General features: G+C 35.9%; 3 protein-coding genes across 12 annotated transcripts in view; 1 reads left to right on the plus strand and 2 right to left on the minus strand.

Moving 5' to 3' along the window:
* The window catches only part of LOC663487 (uncharacterized protein), a 43,788-nt gene that overhangs the window by 7,867 nt on the left and 13,930 nt on the right, over positions 1–21,991 (minus strand). Inside the window, exon 2 of one of the 2 annotated variants that reach the window (XM_064354997.1) lies at positions 390–439. The gene's annotated coding sequence lies outside the window, so the exon portion shown is untranslated. Of the gene's footprint in view, positions 1–389; positions 525–21,991 lie in introns of those variants that run through there. The other variant, XM_969528.5, reaches the window with a different exon arrangement.
* Positions 487–20,656, plus strand: LOC100141894 (uncharacterized protein). Of its 2 annotated transcripts, none has more exons than XM_015977790.2 (3): positions 487–613; positions 16,793–16,992; positions 17,041–20,656. In XM_015977790.2, exons 1-3 carry the CDS (start codon positions 508–510, stop codon positions 20,425–20,427), a joined length of 3,693 nt encoding a protein of 1,230 aa, XP_015833276.1. In that variant the 5' UTR covers positions 487–507; the 3' UTR covers positions 20,428–20,656. The 2 variants fall into 2 exon arrangements, with proteins under 2 accessions (XP_015833276.1, XP_008190954.1); XM_008192732.3 differs by lacking the exon at positions 487–613 and adding an exon at positions 13,182–14,237.
* On the minus strand, positions 701–10,585 carry Proc-R (Proctolin receptor). 8 transcript variants are annotated; one of them, XM_064355692.1, is made up of 9 exons: positions 10,307–10,584; positions 9,999–10,086; positions 9,443–9,573; positions 6,941–7,116; positions 4,815–5,602; positions 3,385–3,538; positions 3,102–3,331; positions 2,988–3,041; positions 701–876 (listed from the first exon to the last, which is right to left on the minus strand). In XM_064355692.1, the coding sequence occupies exons 3-8, from the start codon at positions 9,571–9,573 to the stop codon at positions 3,036–3,038; spliced, it is 1,485 nt and encodes a 494-aa protein (XP_064211762.1). In that variant the 5' UTR covers positions 9,999–10,086; positions 10,307–10,584; the 3' UTR covers positions 701–876; positions 2,988–3,035. The 8 variants fall into 8 exon arrangements, with proteins under 8 accessions (XP_064211762.1, XP_064211728.1, XP_064211809.1 ...); XM_064355658.1 differs by lacking the exon at positions 2,988–3,041 and adding an exon at positions 2,793–2,877 and having other exon boundaries at positions 10,307–10,583; XM_064355739.1 differs by lacking the exon at positions 2,988–3,041 and having other exon boundaries at positions 4,815–5,119; positions 5,363–5,602; positions 10,307–10,553.

The following is a 21,991-nucleotide window of genomic DNA, read 5'->3' on the forward strand; positions in this document are numbered from 1 at the left end:
ATCAGTCAGTTTAAGTAAAATTTGTACGTTTATTGTTTGTCATTTGTGATAAATAGGTGTCAAGGATTGAGCTAATTAGGACCACTCAGTAGCTTAATTTTTCCCCAAATTAGGAGAGTCCAGCAGATGCTTTTGCGTTTTATGGCATTTTAGCACGTTTTAGTGGCCAGTTCGACAATTCTGTGAAATTATGTAATATTTTCAAGGTAAAATTAATAAATACGTGCAGCTGGAGTAAATCCCACGTGGGCGCCTCTACACTTTTCTAATTTTGCAAAATGTTTGTTTTATTAAACCGCCACTTTAATTTCAAAGCCGGCAATTATCAGTTATCGCCAGAGATTGATTTGTGCAGATTTTGATGTTTGCCGGTCATGGCTCGAGCTTACCGTTTCCTGCTGAAGTCGCCAGGTATCCTGTACCACACCACATCCACACAACACAAGTTTCGTAAACCCGAAGACTCGTTCATGTGCTATTCTCAGATCAACTCGACTTGGCTGGACGATGTTCAAATGTCAGCGCGTAGGTAAGGGCAGCATTACGCAGGCGTCGTTTGCCGATTTTGGTGTGGGCGGCAAAACGGCGCTGCAGGAATTTCGAAAAAATGCAGGTGAGTGCGAGCGCTAACCGTATTTCTCTGCCGCGATACGGCGATGGTTTTTATCTTGAAAGGAGCGCGAAGTGATTAGCGATAAAATAACTATAAATATTTTTATTAAACAAAATTAGTAGTCTATTTATAAGTACATGTAGTATACATGATAGCGAAAAGTAAACTAATATAGTTTAGAGGTTTATGTCGCTGGATTTCGCTTTGCCGGGAGGCCTGGTCATTAGTGACTTTGAGCGAGGAATGCTCGTCAAGCTCTGAGTCTGCAACAAACGAACCACATCAATTAAATGCACTTGTCGGCAGCAATTTTAAATATTTTTGCGATTACCCAAAAGTTTAATATCGTCCCTTTGATATGCAAATTGACGCCGAGAAAGCAGATAAGCAAGTCATTTTTGAAAGTAGCATCCGATCATTCCATATTTGGATTAGTTAATTCAAACATTTCCACAAAATATCAACCGTAATGCATTTTTGTACGTTTTGTAATCAAATCCTTAAGTGTTTCACAATCATTTCTCGTAAATAATGACTCCGAGACCAGAAATGGTTCGAGCTTGTTTATTAAACTGATCAGTACGTGGGTGCGTACTGAAACGTAAGAGAGTGTGAATGCATTAAAATGAGTAACAAAACTGATAACTGGCGAAGTTAATGCCATTATAGAGTACTAGTAAATATTTTTATTATTACGATAATCTTTACACAGCGGTGGCTTTATTATTGCGTTAGTTCCCACTACCTATTATCTCTAGGAAACAGAGCAGCGGTTCACTAGGAGTTGATTAGAGCTTTTGCATTTTTATTTTAGACGAGGATATAATTTTTTTATTAATTTGTAGTGTAGATACGACGTGCAGTGAAAGAAAGTTGGAAGCGTGGGAGGAAAAAAAATTGTGAATGTAATGGTGTCTAACGAAAGCGAAAGTTACCCACATAATGGCCAAAAACCAAGAAGTCAATTTATTATGCAAAATTAACTAACCAATAATTAGACATTACGAGAATTAATAGAACCGAGTAAATCTAAGTGTCAAATATTAATCATTTTTCACGTAAATAAATAAATTGTAATTAAATATGTATGTAGGAGTGATTTTTTTGTTATAAAACTTTTGAATTCCTTATCTGTCGGAAATTAATAGCTTGTAGAGACTTTAGAAACGATATTAAATGGATATTAATTTTTAGATATTACTAATAATTATTGATGTACAATTTTATCTTCCAAGTTTGAAAAATCAGCTCAAAAAATTAAATAAATTAAATCTTATTTCGTCTAACGATGTTGTTTCAGAAGCTCAAAATAATTGTGTTCATGTATTTTTTAATAATACATATTAAAATAAAAATCCAAAACACAAAAAAACTGAGACAAAAAGTTCATTGACCCGGCGCATCCACCAATTATGCTTATCTACCCTTCTTTAGACAAAATGTTGTACATACTTTGAGGCTCAGGATTTGAGGCTTTAGATCGCTAGAATTATTAAAAAAAAACATGCAAATGACAAATAAAAACCAACCGTTAAATTTTTTTGTGACAACATGAAATACAGTCTAAAAGAAATAGATGTAAATAGATGTAATAATTAATAACGTACAATTCTAGTTCTCAAAAACCACTGTTAAAACAGCATTTGCTGTTAAACTAAAACTCTATTTTGCGGACTTGTTACATAAATAACTATTAATTGGAATGAATTTTAGAAAAATTCTAAAATAAATCACATTCATAGAGAGAAAAAAATAGTGTTTAACAACGAACGCAAGTGAGCTACTGTAAAGTTATATATTTATCAGACTCACTAAAATTATATCAAATTTTCAATTATTATAGAAATTTTAAAACTAAATCTTGTGAAGTGTAATATTAAAATGGAAATGGGATGGAAGTATAGACAATTTGTTCGACTCCAACTCAGTATTCCTGGTTGCCTAGATCAACTACATGTTATTTTCAAATTTTATTTTTTATAAAAAAGTGTACGTTAACGGCAATGTTTTTTGTTTAATTAATTACAGAAATAAACTTTTGGGTAATTAAAAACTGTGATAACAAGATTAGTATTCACACTTAACGGGTATTTGTATTAAATAATTAAATTTCTGTTACCGGTGTGAGTACGGAAAAAAACTTGCTATTGTTTGCTGTACACATTCCGCTGTTACTTACTTATAAGCACAAATTATTAGCACACAAACGGTCCGTTTGAGCATCACAAAGCCGAATAATGGGTTTGCTCGAGGGCCTTACCTTTCTAAAAAAAATACGGTTAGCTGGGCGATTTTAGGCTTACATTCCTTTTTAGAGCGGTTAGTCACTGTTACTAAAGCCTAATAATTCAATCTTTGAATTATAAAAATTTACCAATATGGGAGAACGGATAAAGCCATAACATGTAAACTTCCGCTTCGTTCAAATCTTTATGCACAAGTTGTAGGTATTTACATATTTGCCTTTATTAAAGAAATAGATAGTTACCTCCAAATTTCTTGGAGTGTGATATTCGGAAACGTTCCTTCTCAAACCATTGTTAAAAGAAGAGTATCTCGTTCTAGTGTCTGTTAAGATTAACGTGTCTTGTCTGTTTTTTCTGCGGCCACAGAACAAGGTTCTAAATGTGGTTCTGTACTTTTTCGACAAAATGCAGTACATAATGAAATTCGTGGCCGCATTTATGTTTACGAGAAAGTTAAAAATGTTGCCTAAAGCTGAAAAAATTAAGTTGTAACACCAGATCTGAGCGATAGTCGGAGAACATTACCACGGTGGATGTTCTCCGTGGCCAAGTCTTCCGCTTCGTAGAAGTTGCTGTAGATCAGGAAGGAAGCAGTCGGCGTTTGGCAGATTAAAAATAGAAACACTACGCCAATTAACATGACCGTTATGCGGTTTTCATTCGACATCGAAACGGTTTCCTGCAATAAAAACCAAATTTATTCTGTATACCGGCAATCGGTGAGTAATTGTTTATGAAAATGTAAATCAGCACGCAATAACGCGCAGTAAATATAGAAGAAGGGCCCAGAACGCAAGAACCGTTAAAAAATTCTATGCATTTGTTCCGGTCAAGAAAGACTCAAACTACATGAAAAATGAAGAAAACGCAACATAGCAATTTTAGCAACCACTTTATGTGGAAAATTACTAACTTGGTTTCGTTTTTATTTGGTATTGTACATTTTTTTTGATTGTTTTTTATAATTTTTTTGTATAATTAGCATGAAAACACGAAAAAGAACGAAAAGAACGAAAAAATGAAGCTCTTGGTGTAATATTCTTATTAACTTTTATAATTTTTATTTCGTTTTATTTATTTTTTTTGGCTTTATTTTTTATACTTACCAGAAAGATAAAAATTTGTATTATCTAAAATATATATCAAAAATGTCAGTTGTCATTAAAAAAATTAATAATGACGTTAGAAATGTCATTATGGTGTCAAAATATAGTATTTAAAAAAATAAAAACTATTCAAGGATTTTTCTGAAAAATGAAATAATAGAGATATGAATTTTGTGCGTTACTTTTGATTCAGTCTGTAAATTTTACGTGTCTAATTCATGTAGTTTTTGTCTAAAGTCTTTTAAATATTAATTTCGGTCACACTGGTGTAAAAAACAAATTTGATCAATTAATGCTGATATTATTGATGGTGAAGAATTTTTGATTTATTTTCTTCATTGGTCGATAAATTAAAAGCTAACTTTATGTCCATCATAATTATATTCTGTACGTGTCTAATTATTCACATTTCATATGTTAGGTACGTAATTTTTTCGGTAAATAAAACGTGTTTAATTCTGCAGTAATTATTTATGTATTTGAACAAGCAATTTAAGCGCTCCTTTCATGCTGGATTTGAATCTAATCAAAACAACTTATTTGACGTACGTGCAAGTATTTTTATTATTAAAAAATACACAGTGTCTTCGCTAAAACTTTATTCAGTGAGCCTCCACTATTTCGAATTAGAATCAATATTTTATATAAAAACCGTCAGTATGGTCATCCATATAATAAAAAAAAAATTTAACAATTAGTCCTTTTATACAGGTGGATTCGCATAATTTTATGAGGGCATCTACATATTTTGATACGAACTAGGTCATTAATTAAAAATTATACCAAAGATAAAAAACTATTTAAAAGAACTGTGCGTATGAATTGTGAGGTAGAATTTTTTTTCCTTACCTGTGAGTTGGTCATTTTCCTCCTGCGGCTCTGAGACTTGTATACAGCGTGTACCAGAAAGCAGTTGAAAGTGGCGATGAGAATCAAGGGAATAAGAGCGAAGCACAATGCAGGAAACCACGAAATAAAAATCTTGTAATTCTTGTTCTTGCCTAGATTGGTCAGCACCGTGCTAACCGTGAATTTCTTCAAACAACAGGTGTCATTGTCGGAAGTGTCATTTGTTATCAATTTACCCGTGGGCACTAAATGGGCATGGTCAGTCCGGTCCTTTGACACTTCACTGTTATTACGAACGCTTCCGTCTATAAGATTAGTATTAATTTTTTTGGGAGTGGTTTTGTTAAACATTTGGACTGGGACGTAGATGATATGAGGATGAGACGTGCAATTGACAGGGAGCAGTTTGTTGATGGCTGGTTCTAAACTAGTGTAGATCTCTCTAATTAGCTTTTCGTTCGAATCATCACTTTCGTGGCTCTGGAGGTTGCTCACGACTATGTTATGATTCGGCAGATGATGGAAGGTGACATTTTGGAAGCATTTACCGGGGACGTGTTGCCTGTTCTTCAGCTCTTCCTGCGTGCAGTTGCGGACGCACTTTTCCTTCATCGCCAGCTCGTACTCGAACGTCGTCGACAGCGTGGACAGAATGCAGAAGATCGCGATTCCTGTTATGATGATTTTTGCGCGGTTCTCGGTGCACAGCACTTTACCCTTAATTGGATGGCAAACTGCTATGTACCGTTCCAAAGTGAAAGATACCGTCAACCATACTGATGCGTTACCTAAAAATACCGACTCGGTTTTAGACTTGTTAGAGATCGTTGGTTCGTGCATTAGTCACTAAAGCGATGTACGTCAAAGCCATTTTCATAATATTACACTTCATTAGTATTGTGCAAAAGCCAAACCTGGCACTCACCCAGGCGGCTTCACTCAAAATTTTCCAGCGACAGCTGATAGAAAGTGTTTTGCGGATCATAGGCACCACTGTCATGTTCACGAGGAACATGTTCTTACTATTACGCGATTTCTAAAATAGATCCTCTAAAAAATTCTACAACGTCAGAGATTTTGTGTAAAAAGTCTTACAGTTTTTAGCAAATTGTCGAATTTGAAATTCTTTCATACTTCTATCAAGACCCAAATGCTATTTATACTATTACTATTACAGATTACTTACATTTAAATGTTTGTTGTAAGACTTTTCCTAACTTTTTTATTTCGTAGATTTATTGTATTTTCTTACTATGCCTTTACATAAGTTTAATACAACAATTATTCTGGCTTTGATTTTATTTTCAAGGGGGGACAGAAGAGACAAGGCGATTATTATTTATTAATAATCCTGGATACGCTACTATTTCACACATTTTTTTATTTTTTAATAAAAATTGAAAATTGATAAATAATAATAGTATTTAATTATTGTTTATCAGCTCTAGAATGTTTACGTTTCAATACAAACTACTACTAAGTAGTGAGTAGTACTGATAAAGCTTTCTGCTATTACAGACTTATTTTGGTTTGATGAAAGTAATACAGAAAATAAATACGCGTATAAATTAATCTTTTGTCAGAACTGCTAAAATTATGCAAATAACTTTTTTCCGAAGATTTTTATTAGTCATTGTCTTATGATGTTGTCGGGTGAGGTTACTGGACTATAACTAAAAACATGTTTTTTATAAAACTAAATATTTACTTTTATTCCAATACCATTTCTCGCTGCTAAAATTGATTGCGTTTTTATCGCGTCTTTCTGTTTAAAAATATTTATAAAAATGATAAATTAACACGTTTGTTTGCTTGCCTTTTATTTACTATCTCTTAAGAATAATTTAATACCTGACTGTGCGGCTTAATTCAAAAAAACGCAAAATTTACACACACTTCATTAAAAAAATTAAATTATTTAAAAAATCAATGTTTTTTTTGTATTTTTTTTGCTTTTACTTTCCAGTTTATGCCGCATATTTTCGAGTCGAAAAACCGCTGGGGGCATGAAAACGGCATAAAACGTCACCTTGACCGTACTTCGCTGTAAATTTCATTACCCATGGCAATAATTGAGCGAAATTAATTTCAAATAACAATCACGTGGGTGTTTAGTGTTTGCTTACTTGCAGCGTCACACAGCCAGTGAGTCAATCCGAAAAACCTCCAAAAAAGTTCATACTTTCGGTCGTTGATGTTGTCATAGACCGAGAATGACAGCACGAAGACGAATAATAAATAAATAATGTCAGCAACTGCAAGAGCAGTAAGGTAGATATTCGTCGAGCACCTCATACGTTTCCTGAAAGAGAAAAAAATCAATAAATTAATTTTCACATATTGTAATATTGTTATTATTATTCTAATTTGTTTATCTATCACATTATCGCACCGTTAAGGAAATTTTAATCTCTGTAACCTCGGTGGCCATCAGCGCTTTTAGTGGAGATGCGTCTTCTGTCATTAGGCGCTAAATTAGATAAACACATTTTGCTTGGAAAAAATATTTGTTCTCGTTGATGTACACGAAAAGATATAAAAATTTAAACTAGTGGTAAACGTGACGGTTAAATGCTTAGTAATATATTAACTCAAACAGTCCATTTCAGTTGAAAAAAATACCTAGTTTAAAATAAACATTTTTACTTTCACTCTGAAATTTGCCAAGAAATATTTATACTTGGCATTTTCCAAAATTCGATCGTTCCGGCAGAATGATTTACTATTTTTATAATGTTATATAAGTCTGAATTTTTCAGATTTAGAAAATCAAGGTTTCATAAAAAAGTTTTAAAAATAAGAAGCAAAAATAACTCTGAGATTTGATGGATGATGTATTCGTAACTGGACAATTATTTATGCAGTACGAAGTACAACGTTTGTGAAACACATCATTTATCAAAATAAAATACATAATTAATTACTGGCATATCCAAAAAATTTAAAATTGGAGTCCAGAAACCGTTTAATTGGTGACAAATTTTCTATTTCCGAAGTGGTCAAAACATTGCTTGTAAAATTCACTTGTGATAAATGGTAAAAATAATATAATTTAATTATTATCACGGTATTTTATACCGTGTGTACTTGCGATCAGTGTTACTGGTAACGACGTTTGGCACAACGTAGTGTTTTTTGGATGAAACACAATAAAAATTACTATTTTTAGAAGCTTGGAAAAAATAAAAGGAATATTTCCATATCGAACGTAAATATCTCTCTTCTGTAAATAAATGCAACTACAACGTACTTACGAAGTATTTTTTATTATTAAAACACAATTTTTATAGCAAAAAATTAAGAAGACAGGATCTTTGTTTTTTAAATTTTGGTGGAGGTGCCGGTTTTCACCAACTCAGCTCAAAGATTGTCATCCAATTTTTTTTACTTTATGCAATAATTTGCTTTTAAGTTTAATGTGATCATAACAGTAGCCTAATTAGCCAAACAAATGTGACCATTTTATAGATTTGGCACAGTTTCGACGATATAGGCCGTTTAATTTTATAATAAATTAAGATTATTGATAATAAATTTTATAAATGCTTGTAACTTGAAGCCAATGTAGCAAAATAAATTTAACTACATTAACATAAAAAGTCAGCCGTTTTGGCCAAAGTGTAGGGTGAATATGAAGCATTTCCGCCCAGGAATTCAGTAACAATGAAATTTTTTATAAACTTAAATATGCAAATGGAACGTGTGGAACTTTTCCAAGACTTTATTTATAATTCGGTTAATTAAAAAGCTCTTATAGTATAGTAGAGGAAATATACAAACCCAAGCCATTGTTTTATTTGCAATATAAAATAAAAGTTAAAATGCGATAGCATTGTACTCATCTTTCAGCGGCTATTCTGTCAACCACTAAAATATCCTTCGTGACGTCTTTAAGTTATTTACAGTTATTGTTGTTTATCAACTTTGCGCCTGTTCTGCGGTAATTGTTGATTTCCTAAACCTTCATTAACGATTTCAACAGACTATATTTTTAACTTTTCACTATTTAATAAATGGTCATTTCAATGAAAATAATCTTCCTTTTAGCACATTATTTTTCAGCACAATTGCCGCCAAACTGTTGTCGACTCTATTTACAGAATTTAAATAGTGTCCATAAGTTATGCTCAGCCACTTGCAAATTGTAAATGGCTAGAATTGGATCCGTTCCCGGGATATTAAAAGTTTGCACTGCTATCAATAACTTTCTAGGTTTTACTGTTATCGCACTATTTACATCGAAAGTGTTTATTTTTATTATTTTCGGTATCAACTCCTACACTTATTACTTCCGATTGTTTATGAACTATTCTTTATCACAGCAAATAGGAAGTGTATATTGCGTTCACTTAAGGATTATACGGTTGACGCATTGGAACAATAATTTCAAAAAATTTGCAAAACACTGAACAAGTTTTCCAAACACAATGATTATTTTATGTGAAAGAATTGAAATTTATGGCCAATTTTATGTGTACTTAAAGTTCGAATTTAGGAAGTCTACACAGTCAAACGTAAGTTTCTAATTGCTATTTATTGTTACGTTTCAAGATTAATGAGTTTTCCAAAAGCCATAAAACGATTAATGTTGCTTTTAAAGATAACAAGTAGAGAGACAAAAGGCTCACCTTGTGAGCACCATGACGGTCACGGTGTTTCCCCCAACTCCTATGCAGACCACAATGGGCACAAACACCCGCTGAATCCAAAATCTGGTGGATTTTAGGAACAGCACAGAGGGGTCCTCGCTTTCATCCATCTAGATGGCAAACAAAGTGCAGTTACTAAAATAAATCAGCTCCATTCTCAGTGTTTACAATCGTCGAAACAAATCATATTAAAGACTATTTATTTTTCGGTCGACTTCCAGATCGAGAGTGACCTGTTTTTGCGGGAAATGCACCTGTTCAATCAAACAAAATTAGCTCTTTGGAATTGAAGTGATTTTATTCGCACGGAATGCAACCAATCTTGAAACGTGAGACCTATCTGAACAAGAAATGATTGTTCACGTGCCATAAAGCTTGAATTGATTTGGACTGCGATCAAAAGAATTTAAATGGATTTATTTAGGCCTTATACACGAAGCCGAGTTTCCACGTGTGAATCAAAAGTGCGATAAGAGGTGCTATTATTTCTCAATTAAGAAACAAATAGCCTTGCATAAGTGATAATTGTACTTACTTTACGCTTATTGCTCTTTCATTAAAACACCGAAACTTTTCAACTGAGGAAACATCTCTGATTTGCGTACCATCGCTCTTATCTGATTCTGGAAAAGAACAAAGTTATTTTTGAGAACCCGTTTCTTGCAAAATTTTCTCATTTCCCCCGCATCTTTTCCTAATAGGAAAATTGAGGCAAGCACTCCCATTTCCCGATTTCGACTGTGCAATCTCTCATTACTGATATAGTACCCACGCGAGTCGTGGGTCGAAAATTGTATTTTTGCAAAATCATTGTACGAGTTTTAATTGTTAGACATGCTCTACCTTCACATTTTTTTCACTGGAACTTCCGCAGCGCACATTTTGAATAGATACAGTTTAAATCAAGTCAAACACTGGGCACGTTCGAGTCACAATTGACGAGGTGTCATTGTTACGGCCACTATCACAGCTTAGGGAGTCATAAGCTCACAAGTTCCGAGACACAACTGAAGGAACAGCATGCTGTAACTTGGACAGTCAGAGACAATTTAAATTTAGCCCAATGCTGAATTATTATTGGACTACCTCTGGTGATTTCCTATTCCAAACTCATTAGTACAGAAATGAAGAGTTTATCATGTTGCTTTATGCACTTTAAAACTTTGTGTAAATATTTAGCATTTCCTTGGCACTAGCATCTAATGCGAGATAAACAAATACACCTTGATTCGAATGATTTTATTGAAAAATCGCGCTGATTAAATCTTGTTCAGTGCGGGAAAAACAAGTGATTCTAATCTTACATCATTGTAATTGTGGTCGCAAATGGATAAGTGCACCACTTATTTCTTTAAAAGGAATTGCAAACACTTGAATTCGTAAACAACAACTTCATCCGCCTTATTAGGAAGAAATGAATTAATTGTTACGCGCTCATTAAAATAATACGTCTATTTAAAATTGTATAATTGCTCAGTAATTGATTTACAAGCTACTTAGTATTGCTTAACATGCTTATTACTTCCTGAAAATTTTCAAAGTCTTTGGCACGTGACTCGATGCCGGTACATTATTATTACTTTAAACATTTTACAATAAACGCGGTAAGATATTGAATGTGAATTGTTGGTTGCCTACAACTACGTGTGTACTTAAAAATTTGTTCCAAGAATGTGGCAAGCTCCATAATGTTCTGTGTTTAGCTTTGGGTAATAAAGCAAATAAAAACGAAATTAACCGACACTGCAATTTAAATACCTCATTCATAAATATTATAAATAGATTTAATGTAGTTCTTTAATATTGACAATCATAAACAAGATAAAAATATTAACAACTATTTTTACTACACGGTCATTACGTTCCTTGACGTACTGAAAACAAGTCTAATTGAATTTTGTGGTGTTCCTTGAAGTCCTAAAATAAATCAAATCAATTATGCTGCATTCTGACCAAATGTCCATTTTTGAAAAAAACAAATACGCACAAAATCTTATTCAATGCGTTATGAATATTTATAATTTATTTTTCTATGTTTATAGAAATATAAAAGTTATGAATATAAATTAATAACTCATCACGTACTCAATAAGATTTTTGTATATTTAATTTTTTTAAATAGGTGTCAACGCTTTCATTATGAATTAATTAGCGCACCAATTTTATTAAACAATATTTTTGCTTTTGCGGCATTACCTAGTCCACAATTATCACACGATTCCTTTTTGAAAAGGTGAATACGAGTTGTAAGCAATCAAATTGATTAATGACGAAAATTACATTTGCCAATTTCATCTAAAACCTCTGTTAATCTCAAATATATCAAATTTATGTGTTTCATTACTTCAATTTATTAACTGTCTGTTTCATTTCAAAGTGCCATAACCGTGATCATAAATTTACTCATATTGCTTTAGTCGACCTTTTGAACATTTTTGAATAATCTGGTAGTGCATGCTATTATTTTTTTATGTCCCACAATTAAGAAATTATGGGAATTCAAATATCGATTTCGACGGAATTAGAATCAACCTGACCTTATGCAATTTTCAATTATTTGGTAGCTGTGAGAACATGAATTTGTATTTACGTTTCCCTAAAAATTAATGAATTTATTAAATGATTTATAATGTTTGCCTATGCAGAAAATTCGACTGCACTTAAAGAATTAAGAAACAAGGGCCACTTCTTGCATATGTGCTCTATTTAAATACAAACAAGTTTAGCATAAAAAAACTTCCTGTAGAAAAAAAGACAGTAAATGTCAATAATTAAAATGTTTAAAATTTCCATTTGCCATTATCCACAATAAAACAATTATAATTAAACTTATTAGTGGAATAAAAATTGACTAAACTCGATTGAATTAACATCCAAAAACTGTTTTTTTTCTGCCTTATAAAAAAACAAAACGGAACTGGTCACAAATACAAATAAAATACGGTATTTTCTTTTGCCATAACCAAGTTATTGATGCTTTAATTGTGTTTTCTTCACTTATGTCTGAAAGACACTCAAGCACCGCTTCATATAATGGGATATTTTTAATTTAAGAACAACCAGCAGCATGAGATTATATTGTTAGGCACCTTATTAAATTATTAATTAATATATTCATTTTTTTAATGATCTTCCACCATTAGTTTGTTTTATTTATCGAATAAAAGCACCTTTATTTACGAGTGTGACCCAGTTTTTACAATTTTTTTTATAAAAAACAATACACCTCAGCAGAATATTGTTAAGATGAATTTGCTTATTTTGCGAATGCAGGTTAATGGAAACTGACACGATACAGTTTGAATTTTACCTTTTTAAAACCGAGAAACTTTCCAGATGTAGGTAGTTTTTTCCAAATACCAAGGACAAGAATGGGATTTAAAGTAGAAAATAATTATTATAACTTAAGTTTTTGCTAACTTCGTTGACTAGAAAACTTAATAAAAATTCACATACAAGAAGCATTTGGTAATGATAATTAACCAGTTAAAAATAGAGAACTTTAAGTTGCTAGAAATTATTTTAAATTATTGATGGCTCTTGATGACTTAATGTAAAAATTCCATGATTTGGTCGTATTAAGACTATATAGATAAATTAGCAATTAGGATCAGAAAAGTTACTGAACAAATGTAATTTTTTTGTGATAAAACGCCGTCAGAATGGTCGCATCACCATAATGAAAGAAAAAGAATGTAAATTACTGAAACTGATGTTCCCATTCCGGTTTCCTACAAATTTTTAAGCACTTGCAGTGTTTAAACACAGTGACCCACATAACCGCTGAGCAATGAATCAGTTTAATTCTTGCGATGTTAAATAAGGCTGCCTATGCCTACACCACTTCCGCAACATTAATTATTAAAAAAGATGGCAAAACTTCTAGACCCGCATGCATTTATTTTGGGAAAGTCCTGTGACAAGCATGGTAAATAACACTCATTAGTGCGAGCGTTGGTAATGAAATGCTTAGACAGCAATCCGCAAGTTACGAAACCAAAAACTGACCCAGAAACTGCAGCAAGGAAGAGCAACAATTAAGACTTTGCCGCCGCTAAATAACTATCAACAAGGATAATAATTAATAAAATGTGTATTAAGTCAAGTCGATAATGATATAGCAGGCTGGCCTGCGGCTAAATAACAGTACCTGATACCTACTGCAAGTACCGTAGAACCAACCCAGAGGCGTAGAACTGGGGCACTCGGCGTAACAGTATCCCCGCATGTTTACAACCAAACGCCGAAATTTTCGCCCAAGTGCAAAATTCGAAACGCCCACAAACTCGCTGGGTGCCACATTCCTCTCCCGGTACCATCGAGAATTCCATGGATCTAGCGCACCCGGATAAAAAATGAATCACGAGGAGCAGGGTGTGTGTTCCGGTACCACTTTCTTCATTTCTTCACCTACGTCACTGTATTTACCGGCTAACAGAGTAAAGAACTCGTTGCAGTAAAAAGCTCGCTCATTCCGATAGTTTTCGTTCTCGGTGAAGTTCTTGATCGATTAGTGAACGTTGGTTGACACTTCCTTCTTAACATCTACTTGCTACTATTGTAGAGAGTCTGGCACAGTGAAATTTGCAGGACTTTCGACATGTAAACGCCTCTCGCAAATTTTCTTCCACAATAATCAAATTTTTTTTTGAAATAATAAAGTGATGCAGTGAGATTTTGGCTTGTGGGCGACTAAATAATGACTTTGGTTTCGCTTTCTTCAGTGTGATCTCAGGTTGTGGCAAGTGATTTAAGCGAGTTATTCCAGAAAGTGGTAAGTTCCAAAGTGTACAGCAAAACATCGGTTTTTGCACAAGTGAAAAGCCTTGATTTGCTTAATAAACATTTAATATTCGTTTTAAAGATCGTCTCATTAGTTTTATGCTACAAAAATTAGAAAAAAGTCGATTCTAAGGTCAAGGGTATCCTCATTCTGGTAAATATTTTGATAGAAAACAAATTAACAAGCGATTTATTATGAAATAAACCAATAGATGAAAATGTAGTTTCTATTAACATCCCTAGTTGTTATTACTTCATTGACTCCATTAAATTTTTAGAACTTACTATTGATTTTTCATTCATTTTTATTATATTTTTTAAATCATAACACTTGTATGTACCACGCTAGTAGTCACCTGTCAGTATTTTGAAAAAAAAAATCAATATTTTTTAATAATAAACCTAAAGCTTCTTAGATTAATAATCATTGTTATCAGCAAACAGACGACAAAATAAGGTCTCATCATCAGTTACTAAAAATCCAAACAAAAATTATTCTAATTTACATTATATTGAAACGGAAATTACAAAGTCGCTAATAGTCACATTTTTCGAGAATTAAATTAATTATAATAATTCTCATGAAAAAAATTCAAGGAATGTTATCACTTAAAAAATGTTGAATAAATTAAAAATCACATGGGTCCATATAGTTTAACGGAATTAATTAACATCTTGTCTATTTTGGACTGGAAAATCACAATACAAAACACGGTCTGTTATTTGATAAAAATAGCACATTTTTTATTGTGATTAAAATATTCCTTCAGACTCGTAAAGCTAAAAAACATAAGGTCAATATATTCTTTATCTCCAACCAAGCTGTTGTAACACACACTTATTATTCGAGTAAAAACAAATGAACCAATTAACATGTTTTGTAGAATTTTCTACCACTCTCGGTTTCTGTAACATTGAAATGGCAAACAATAGTTTATTGGCATTAAGTCGCAACAGTTACTGGAGTCACCTTGGCAAAAAGCCCCAATTTTGTTTTTGGGATAAACCCAAAGGTCAATCATGCTATTAAAATCGCAGACTTTATTAAATTTTTCTGTTTGTTTTTTCGCAGCAACATCGCGCGATCCTATTGACCTGACATGAAACCGTTTGCACCAAGCACGCGAGCATTTTTGCCAAATAAATCAAGTGGAACTGGCTTCGAACAGAATGACCTGAGTTGTCTTGAGACACTCTGCAAAAAAACTCAAAGTGGTTGAAATTTTCCACAAAACTAATGGCATATTCGTGCTTATGATATATTATAGCGTGCCCCAAAGAACCAGTAAACTACATATTCGCGAAGACATCGTGGTAATGTAGCGGTACTCTTGACCAAATCGACGATATATGTCACGAGGAGTTGTCGCAGAGACTATTCACAACTCTACACATTTGCATAGACTGTCCAGTCCCGTTACCGGCTCTTGAATTAAAAAAGCACATTCCTGCACTCGTTCTCATATCAACTCATTTGCACCGGATCTGTATTTTGCCAAAATTGCAACTTGATAAACAGACTTCCAGGTTCAAAGCACGCGCTAATTAACGAGCGGTTCCGTTAAGGCTGTAATTGTTAACTCAAAACGGTACACTCTAATAATCAATTTTTCGAAGTTTTGCCCAAAACGGAACTTTCTGTTTATCTTCCTCGCCAATTGTTGTCGAGTTTTTGTAGTTGTGGATTCAAATTTTTTACTTTCACCTGCATACTTGGCCATATAGCTTTAACGGTGTTTTCTATTAATAAACGATTCATTTACATCTTTTGCTCAAAGATCACCATTCTAGTGTCAGTGGAGTAGGTTAATCCACGCTACATTAACCAATTGTAACAATGGCTAAAAGAATCCGTGTTGATCTCCGGCTCGAGATTAATGATCCATTGTTCCCGATGAATAATCCAAAATGTAATAAAACGAGACCCGAAAAAACTTTCTCTAAACCATTCAGTTTGAAAAAATTGCAATTGCAATGCCGGCTACTTTTACAACTGAATTACCACATGCATTATTTGATAATGAAACAGTAATTCTCATGAAAATTCATTTACAATTACAAGTAACTGTTGATAATTGCCAGGCTTTAATTGTTGCGAAACTAATTAATTGTGACTTTAATTTTGTAAAAATCACTTGGACTTAAGTGGGCACATTCCACTTACTTCCCCGTGATGAAACAAGTGGGTCAATAGACTCGAGCAAGGTAATCACGTAACCTTGACCAAACTAAACTTCCTAAACATGTTTGGAAGCACACCTTTAATCAACATCTCCCGTTATCCAACACTTACGTTTTAACATTCTTGGACGCCCAGTCGCCAGCCAAAATTATTGCAATGTCCCAAATATGCACAAAGTAGCGCACAAAACGATGGGAACATGCACCAATTTCTCATTGGAGATAGTATTGTGCACAAAACATTAAAATTAAAAATAAGGCACTTAAGTGGAGAAAGGCACCTATTTAAATCATCACTGTTTGCCCCTCCTTTTACCCAATTTAACGATAACTGCTTAAACAGTCTTTATATCCTTTCTTTTGCAGTAATCATGGAGTTACGGTACGTCCTGCTGACCATAGTAAAGATCTTAATCTCGGTACCAACGGTTGTCTTGTACCAATCAGTCGTAACTGATGGAGCTGTTCTCATGGGTGGACATCTGGACAACAAAAATGTTTCTGCAAATAGTACCGACCAGCTTACGACACCAAGTAGTCAAGAACTTGCTATAACAAACAATACGGTTAGTATTTTTTTTTCGATAGACAGGAGTTAATTGGTAATTTAACAGGAGAGCAAGGCACATAATTCGGAAGAAATTCCGGATCCTTCTCCCCTGGTACTTCCGGGGTACAACCTCCCGGAGAATATTTTTAATAAAGGAAAACCTTTCTATTTGGAGAAGGATCCGTTGACTGGGAAAATCGATTTCGATAGTAAAACAGCATCTTTGCGACTCGATGACGATTTGTACGACTACGTTGATGAGGAACCCAGTTCGGATATCCACGACAAGGCCAACATCGACCGCAAAGATGGCAGTTTAGGGAGTCACAGACCAAGTGATATCAACCAACTAACGCCAAATTTCCACGACTTTTTGAATCTGCCAGTCAAGTACAACTCAGACAAGTACGTCTACCCCTTGATATCAAGCTCTTACGCCAACACCAAAATCCAAGGAAACGTCAACAAGTACCACAATCATAAAGACTACAGTGTTAAAACCTCAACTTTAAAACCGACCGGAAGCCCGACGTACTACAAATCGCCGAATTACTACAGCAGTCCAAAGACCACCGAAACAACAACTACAACCACCACGACAACAACCCCCAAAACTACAACAGAAGTTTACTTGACCTCAACAACTAAAAATTTGATGGACAGTGAGATCAACCATCCGAGCTTCCACGAAGATTTTGAGGACTATTACGAGGAGACGGAACGGCCAAATCAAATTTATCTAACGACCAAAAACGTGAACAACATTTATCTGACGACCAAAGCCCCAAGTACGACAACTCGGCGCGTTTTGAGTGTTTTTGAACAATTGTTTGGGGAGTATGACGAAATTGTTCCCACGACTGAAAAACCAAAACCGCCAAAAGAGATTAAAACCGAGAAACCTTCCTACAGCACACCTAGTCATTTGCATTATCCTAATTCGCATGCCGGGCCTAACGTACTGACAGGGTCAAGTATGGGTTTAGAATCGGCTTCGTACGAATATGAAGATTATGAGGAGAAAATCGATCATGGGGATAACATAGCTATGGAATCTAAACCAGTACAGAAAGAAACTACAAGTTCCACTACCGCACCAACTACTACAACTAAAAGTACCACCCAGTCTACAACTACTAGTACAAGTACAACCACTCAAGCAAGTACGACCAAAAGTCAAGTCTACGACGAATATGACTATGAAGAGAAGGAAAATGAAACGAAAAAAGAAGTTCGCCCAACTCAACCCCCGACAAGTACCATGAAAGTGACTTCGTTACCTCTGGGCGAGAATCACATAACTAACTTAAATAACCACCAGTCGATAATCGTGGCTACGCAGAACTTACGCGAACAGTTGAATAACGAGAAAGTGGTACCAAAACCGTTCAGTTACGACAAACAACAACCCCCCAGTACCAGCAATATCCACATAGCCCCGGACCAAGACATGGTGTCCTTCGTGGTGGGTAACCACCAGAACGTAGAAGGTAACCAATATGTTGGTACTTCACTTAAGGAAAGTCCCTACGACAGCAACCCCTTCCGGCCCTTGTACGGCCAACAAGCCCAATACAGCAAAGACACAGTCAGCTACACAGTCCAAGCCTCCCCTGCCCAAAACTACCCCCCAGCGGTGAGTTCAGTCACAATCCAACCCCAGAAAAACTCAGAAGCTTCCCTGGCAATTGGAGTACCGATCAAAGTTCCCGGCCAAGTCATGGACGAAAAGCTCGAAATCGGGGACGAGAAAATCGACTACCCTAAAGGCACAGGGGGCAAAATCATCTTCCCTGACGACAAAAAAGTCGCTAATCTGGCCCCACCCCTCCAAGCGCCGCCCCCGAACCGCGAAGTCCTGCAACTAAACTCCAAACCCATGTACCACCAACTCCCCAGCGACCTAACCCCGCCCAAAGAGAAGGACATTGTGCCCAACGCCGCGTCACGAATCGACCGACCCAGGCCCCCATGGGACCCCCGGCCGGGGCACTTCTACTCCGGCAAGCCCGAGTATGTGAGGCCCCCGCGACCGCCCCCGGAAATCGCCTACAAGCGGATTGACAATCTGCCGAACATCTTGCCCCAGTTCCGGCCGAACATGAAGTCCAACGCTCCGACACATTACCTAAACCGGCAGCCACTCCTGGAGAGGCCCTCGAATAGGCCCATTGGATTCTTCGAGAAGTTGCAACCGCCACCACCCCCGAAAAACCTGCATAATTTGCGAAAAATACCCCCGCCTCCGCCGCCCCCGAACCAGATACGGCCGGTGGCGGAAGATCGCATTATCAACGAAGCGCCGAAGAAGCCGCTCCCGGACCAGTTCTTCTACCAGAGTCCGCCGAAAGTGGTACTGGGGACCCGGAGAATCGCTAATCTGGACGGGGACGTGGAAACGTTGCAAATGATCCAAGCCAAGAAGGGGGAAAAGAAGGAAATCCAACCGGAGGTTGTGACTGAGAAAAGCGACAGCGGGACTGACAAGCCCCTCTATGTCGTGTACCCCGTTAACACACCCCCTATTAAACTAGACGTGATTGATTCAAACAGTAAGGAAAGCGTGGTAATTGGGACACGGGCGGAACTACCTTTACCCCCCTCCAAAATCAATCAGAACTTTGATTACGAGCAAAACCCGATTCTGAACCCCAAAGACCGGAACGACGCCCCAATCCTCAAACCCCACCCCAGACCCACTTTCCCGATAAAATCCGACTTTCCCTACCCTCTTGAACGCCCTGATCCCTCCATTCTTAATCCAGCAGTCCCGGAAGTGCCGTCCAAAAACGGGAACAACTTGGACGAAGCTGACAATTTCGTCCTTTCGGGCAACCAGTGGAACACCATCGGCGAAAACCTCGAGTCCAGGATTGTCAATGGCCACAAACCCTCGTCCTCCAACCAAATTTCAGTCACCCTCAAAACCTACACCGAGAAACCCATCGCGGTGGCCTACACCCCCACGGAGCCCCACAGATTCGACGACAAGTACTCCATGCCTAACTACGGCAGCCCCGTGATCCCCGAGATCAGGCCGGGGACCGTCGACACGGCCCACCTGGGGCACGGCAGCCCCGACAACGAGTTCACAGTGAGCGCTGTGATGCACACGCACCCGCAGATCGAGCTGAAAGAGAAGTACGAGGAGCCGCCGAACCACAAAAGCGACACTGAAAGTTTGCCAAACATCCAGCAGGATTTCCAAGCGCCGTTCCAGGCCAGTGTCAACATCGACTCCATGTCCCAGGGGTGGTCTGTGGTGAGAGACAAGAACAAGTCGACCACTGAGATCGGGGAGGAGGTCACGACTTTGCCGCTGGCGACCACCAGCGAGTTCGATATCGAGAATTTCAAGCCGCAGCTGATCGGCGGGTTTAAGCCGATTTATAATTTTCCGGATGAGGCGGAAAAGACTAAAGAAGCGGAAGTGAGTGAACGGGCAGAGTGAAGGACGCGAAAAAATTCGTAATAAAGTGAGGGGGGGTTGGTGGGGTTTTGTGAAATATTCCGTTTTCAGACTGTGCGAGCGAATATTTCACTTTAGCTGTTAGCGATTTTTATTACTGGAAACTCATTAGAATAAGAGACTGCAAGACTTTATGTTATGTTAATATACCACTATTGTAATGTTTCCCTTAAATTGACGATTTAATTTATAAGTATTTATTTATTTATTGTTAATTTATTTTGTAAAACAGTATATTTTTTAATAAAATTTAATAAAAAAAGCTTACCTAAATGTTGTCTCAACAGCGATACATCAGTAATGAAAATAAAACAATACCCCATTTAGTTATCAATTATTTATTCGTAAGTCTAGTGAAGACATTGTTTAAAGCAAATTTTATTATTCTTATATAGTAACACGAACTTGATGAATTGATAACTTCTAACTATATATTGTTATATGAATATGAGCAAAGAAGTATATGTAGTAACAAGCAAGTCTTGTCCCCACCTAGAGATTGATTACTAACTGCCTTGGTATATTTTAACAAAATAACAGGTGACTAATGATAGACGTTAGAAGTACTTCTTCTATTTAGAACACAATGGATTAACATCCACACTTACAAAGTCATAGAAAAAGCACTCAATGAACATAAACTCTCTCACATAAACAACGATAGTAGTATAAAGGCCCCTTCAGCACACAGCACTTTTTAAGGAAAAACACCCTGATTTTCAAGGGTCAACAGAAAAGCGCAGCCCCTTCAGCACACTCAACATTTTAAGGTAAAACACCCTGATTTTCAAGGGGTAACAGAAAAGCGCAAGAAATCCTGAAAACACCCTGATTTTCAAGGGTGGTTCAAAAGCAAAAACAAATCGTGAAGTTCTTTAGTTTTAGTATCTCTGGTAATTCGATTATATTGTGTACCGATTTTACAGTCTTTGTTCGTCTTTGACTCTGGACCAGCTCTGCTGGACTTTTCTAAAATATTATTTATACTATCGGAATTAATTTTTTTGGACGTTTCATAATTTAACGTAAATCCTTTTCTTTTACAAACAACTTTACCTGTGTTGGTTTTATAACAATAACTTTTTGGACCTGTTGATATCCAGTCCATTATCCATACGCCTTTGCCTAATTCGTCTGTCCAATCTCCCAATAGACAGCCTGTTTTAACAGTGTTTTTTCCATTATTATTATGGCAATAATGCTGAATCGCCAGGAGCAAAAGCTTTATTTCAACAAAAAAAAATACATCTGAATTCCTGACGTGAAGTAATTAGGTAGTTAACTAATATTAATTAATATTCTTAATGCTATTAAGAGTAATAACACTGCAGTTTCCCTTGAAAATCGGGGTGTTTTCACGATTTTTTTTTGCTTTTGAACCACCCTTGAAAATCAGGGTGTTTTCAGGATTTCTTGCGCTTTTCTGTTACCCCTTGAAAATCAGGGTGTTTTACCTTAAAATGTTGAGTGTGCTGAAGGGGCTGCGCTTTTCTGTTGACCCTTGAAAATCAGGGTGTTTTTCCTTAAAAAGTGCTGTGTGCTGAAG

Source organism: Tribolium castaneum, chromosome 1 (genome assembly GCF_031307605.1).
Source record: "Tribolium castaneum strain GA2 chromosome 1, icTriCast1.1, whole genome shotgun sequence".
NCBI classification, from domain to species: Eukaryota; Metazoa; Arthropoda; class Insecta; order Coleoptera; family Tenebrionidae; genus Tribolium; species Tribolium castaneum.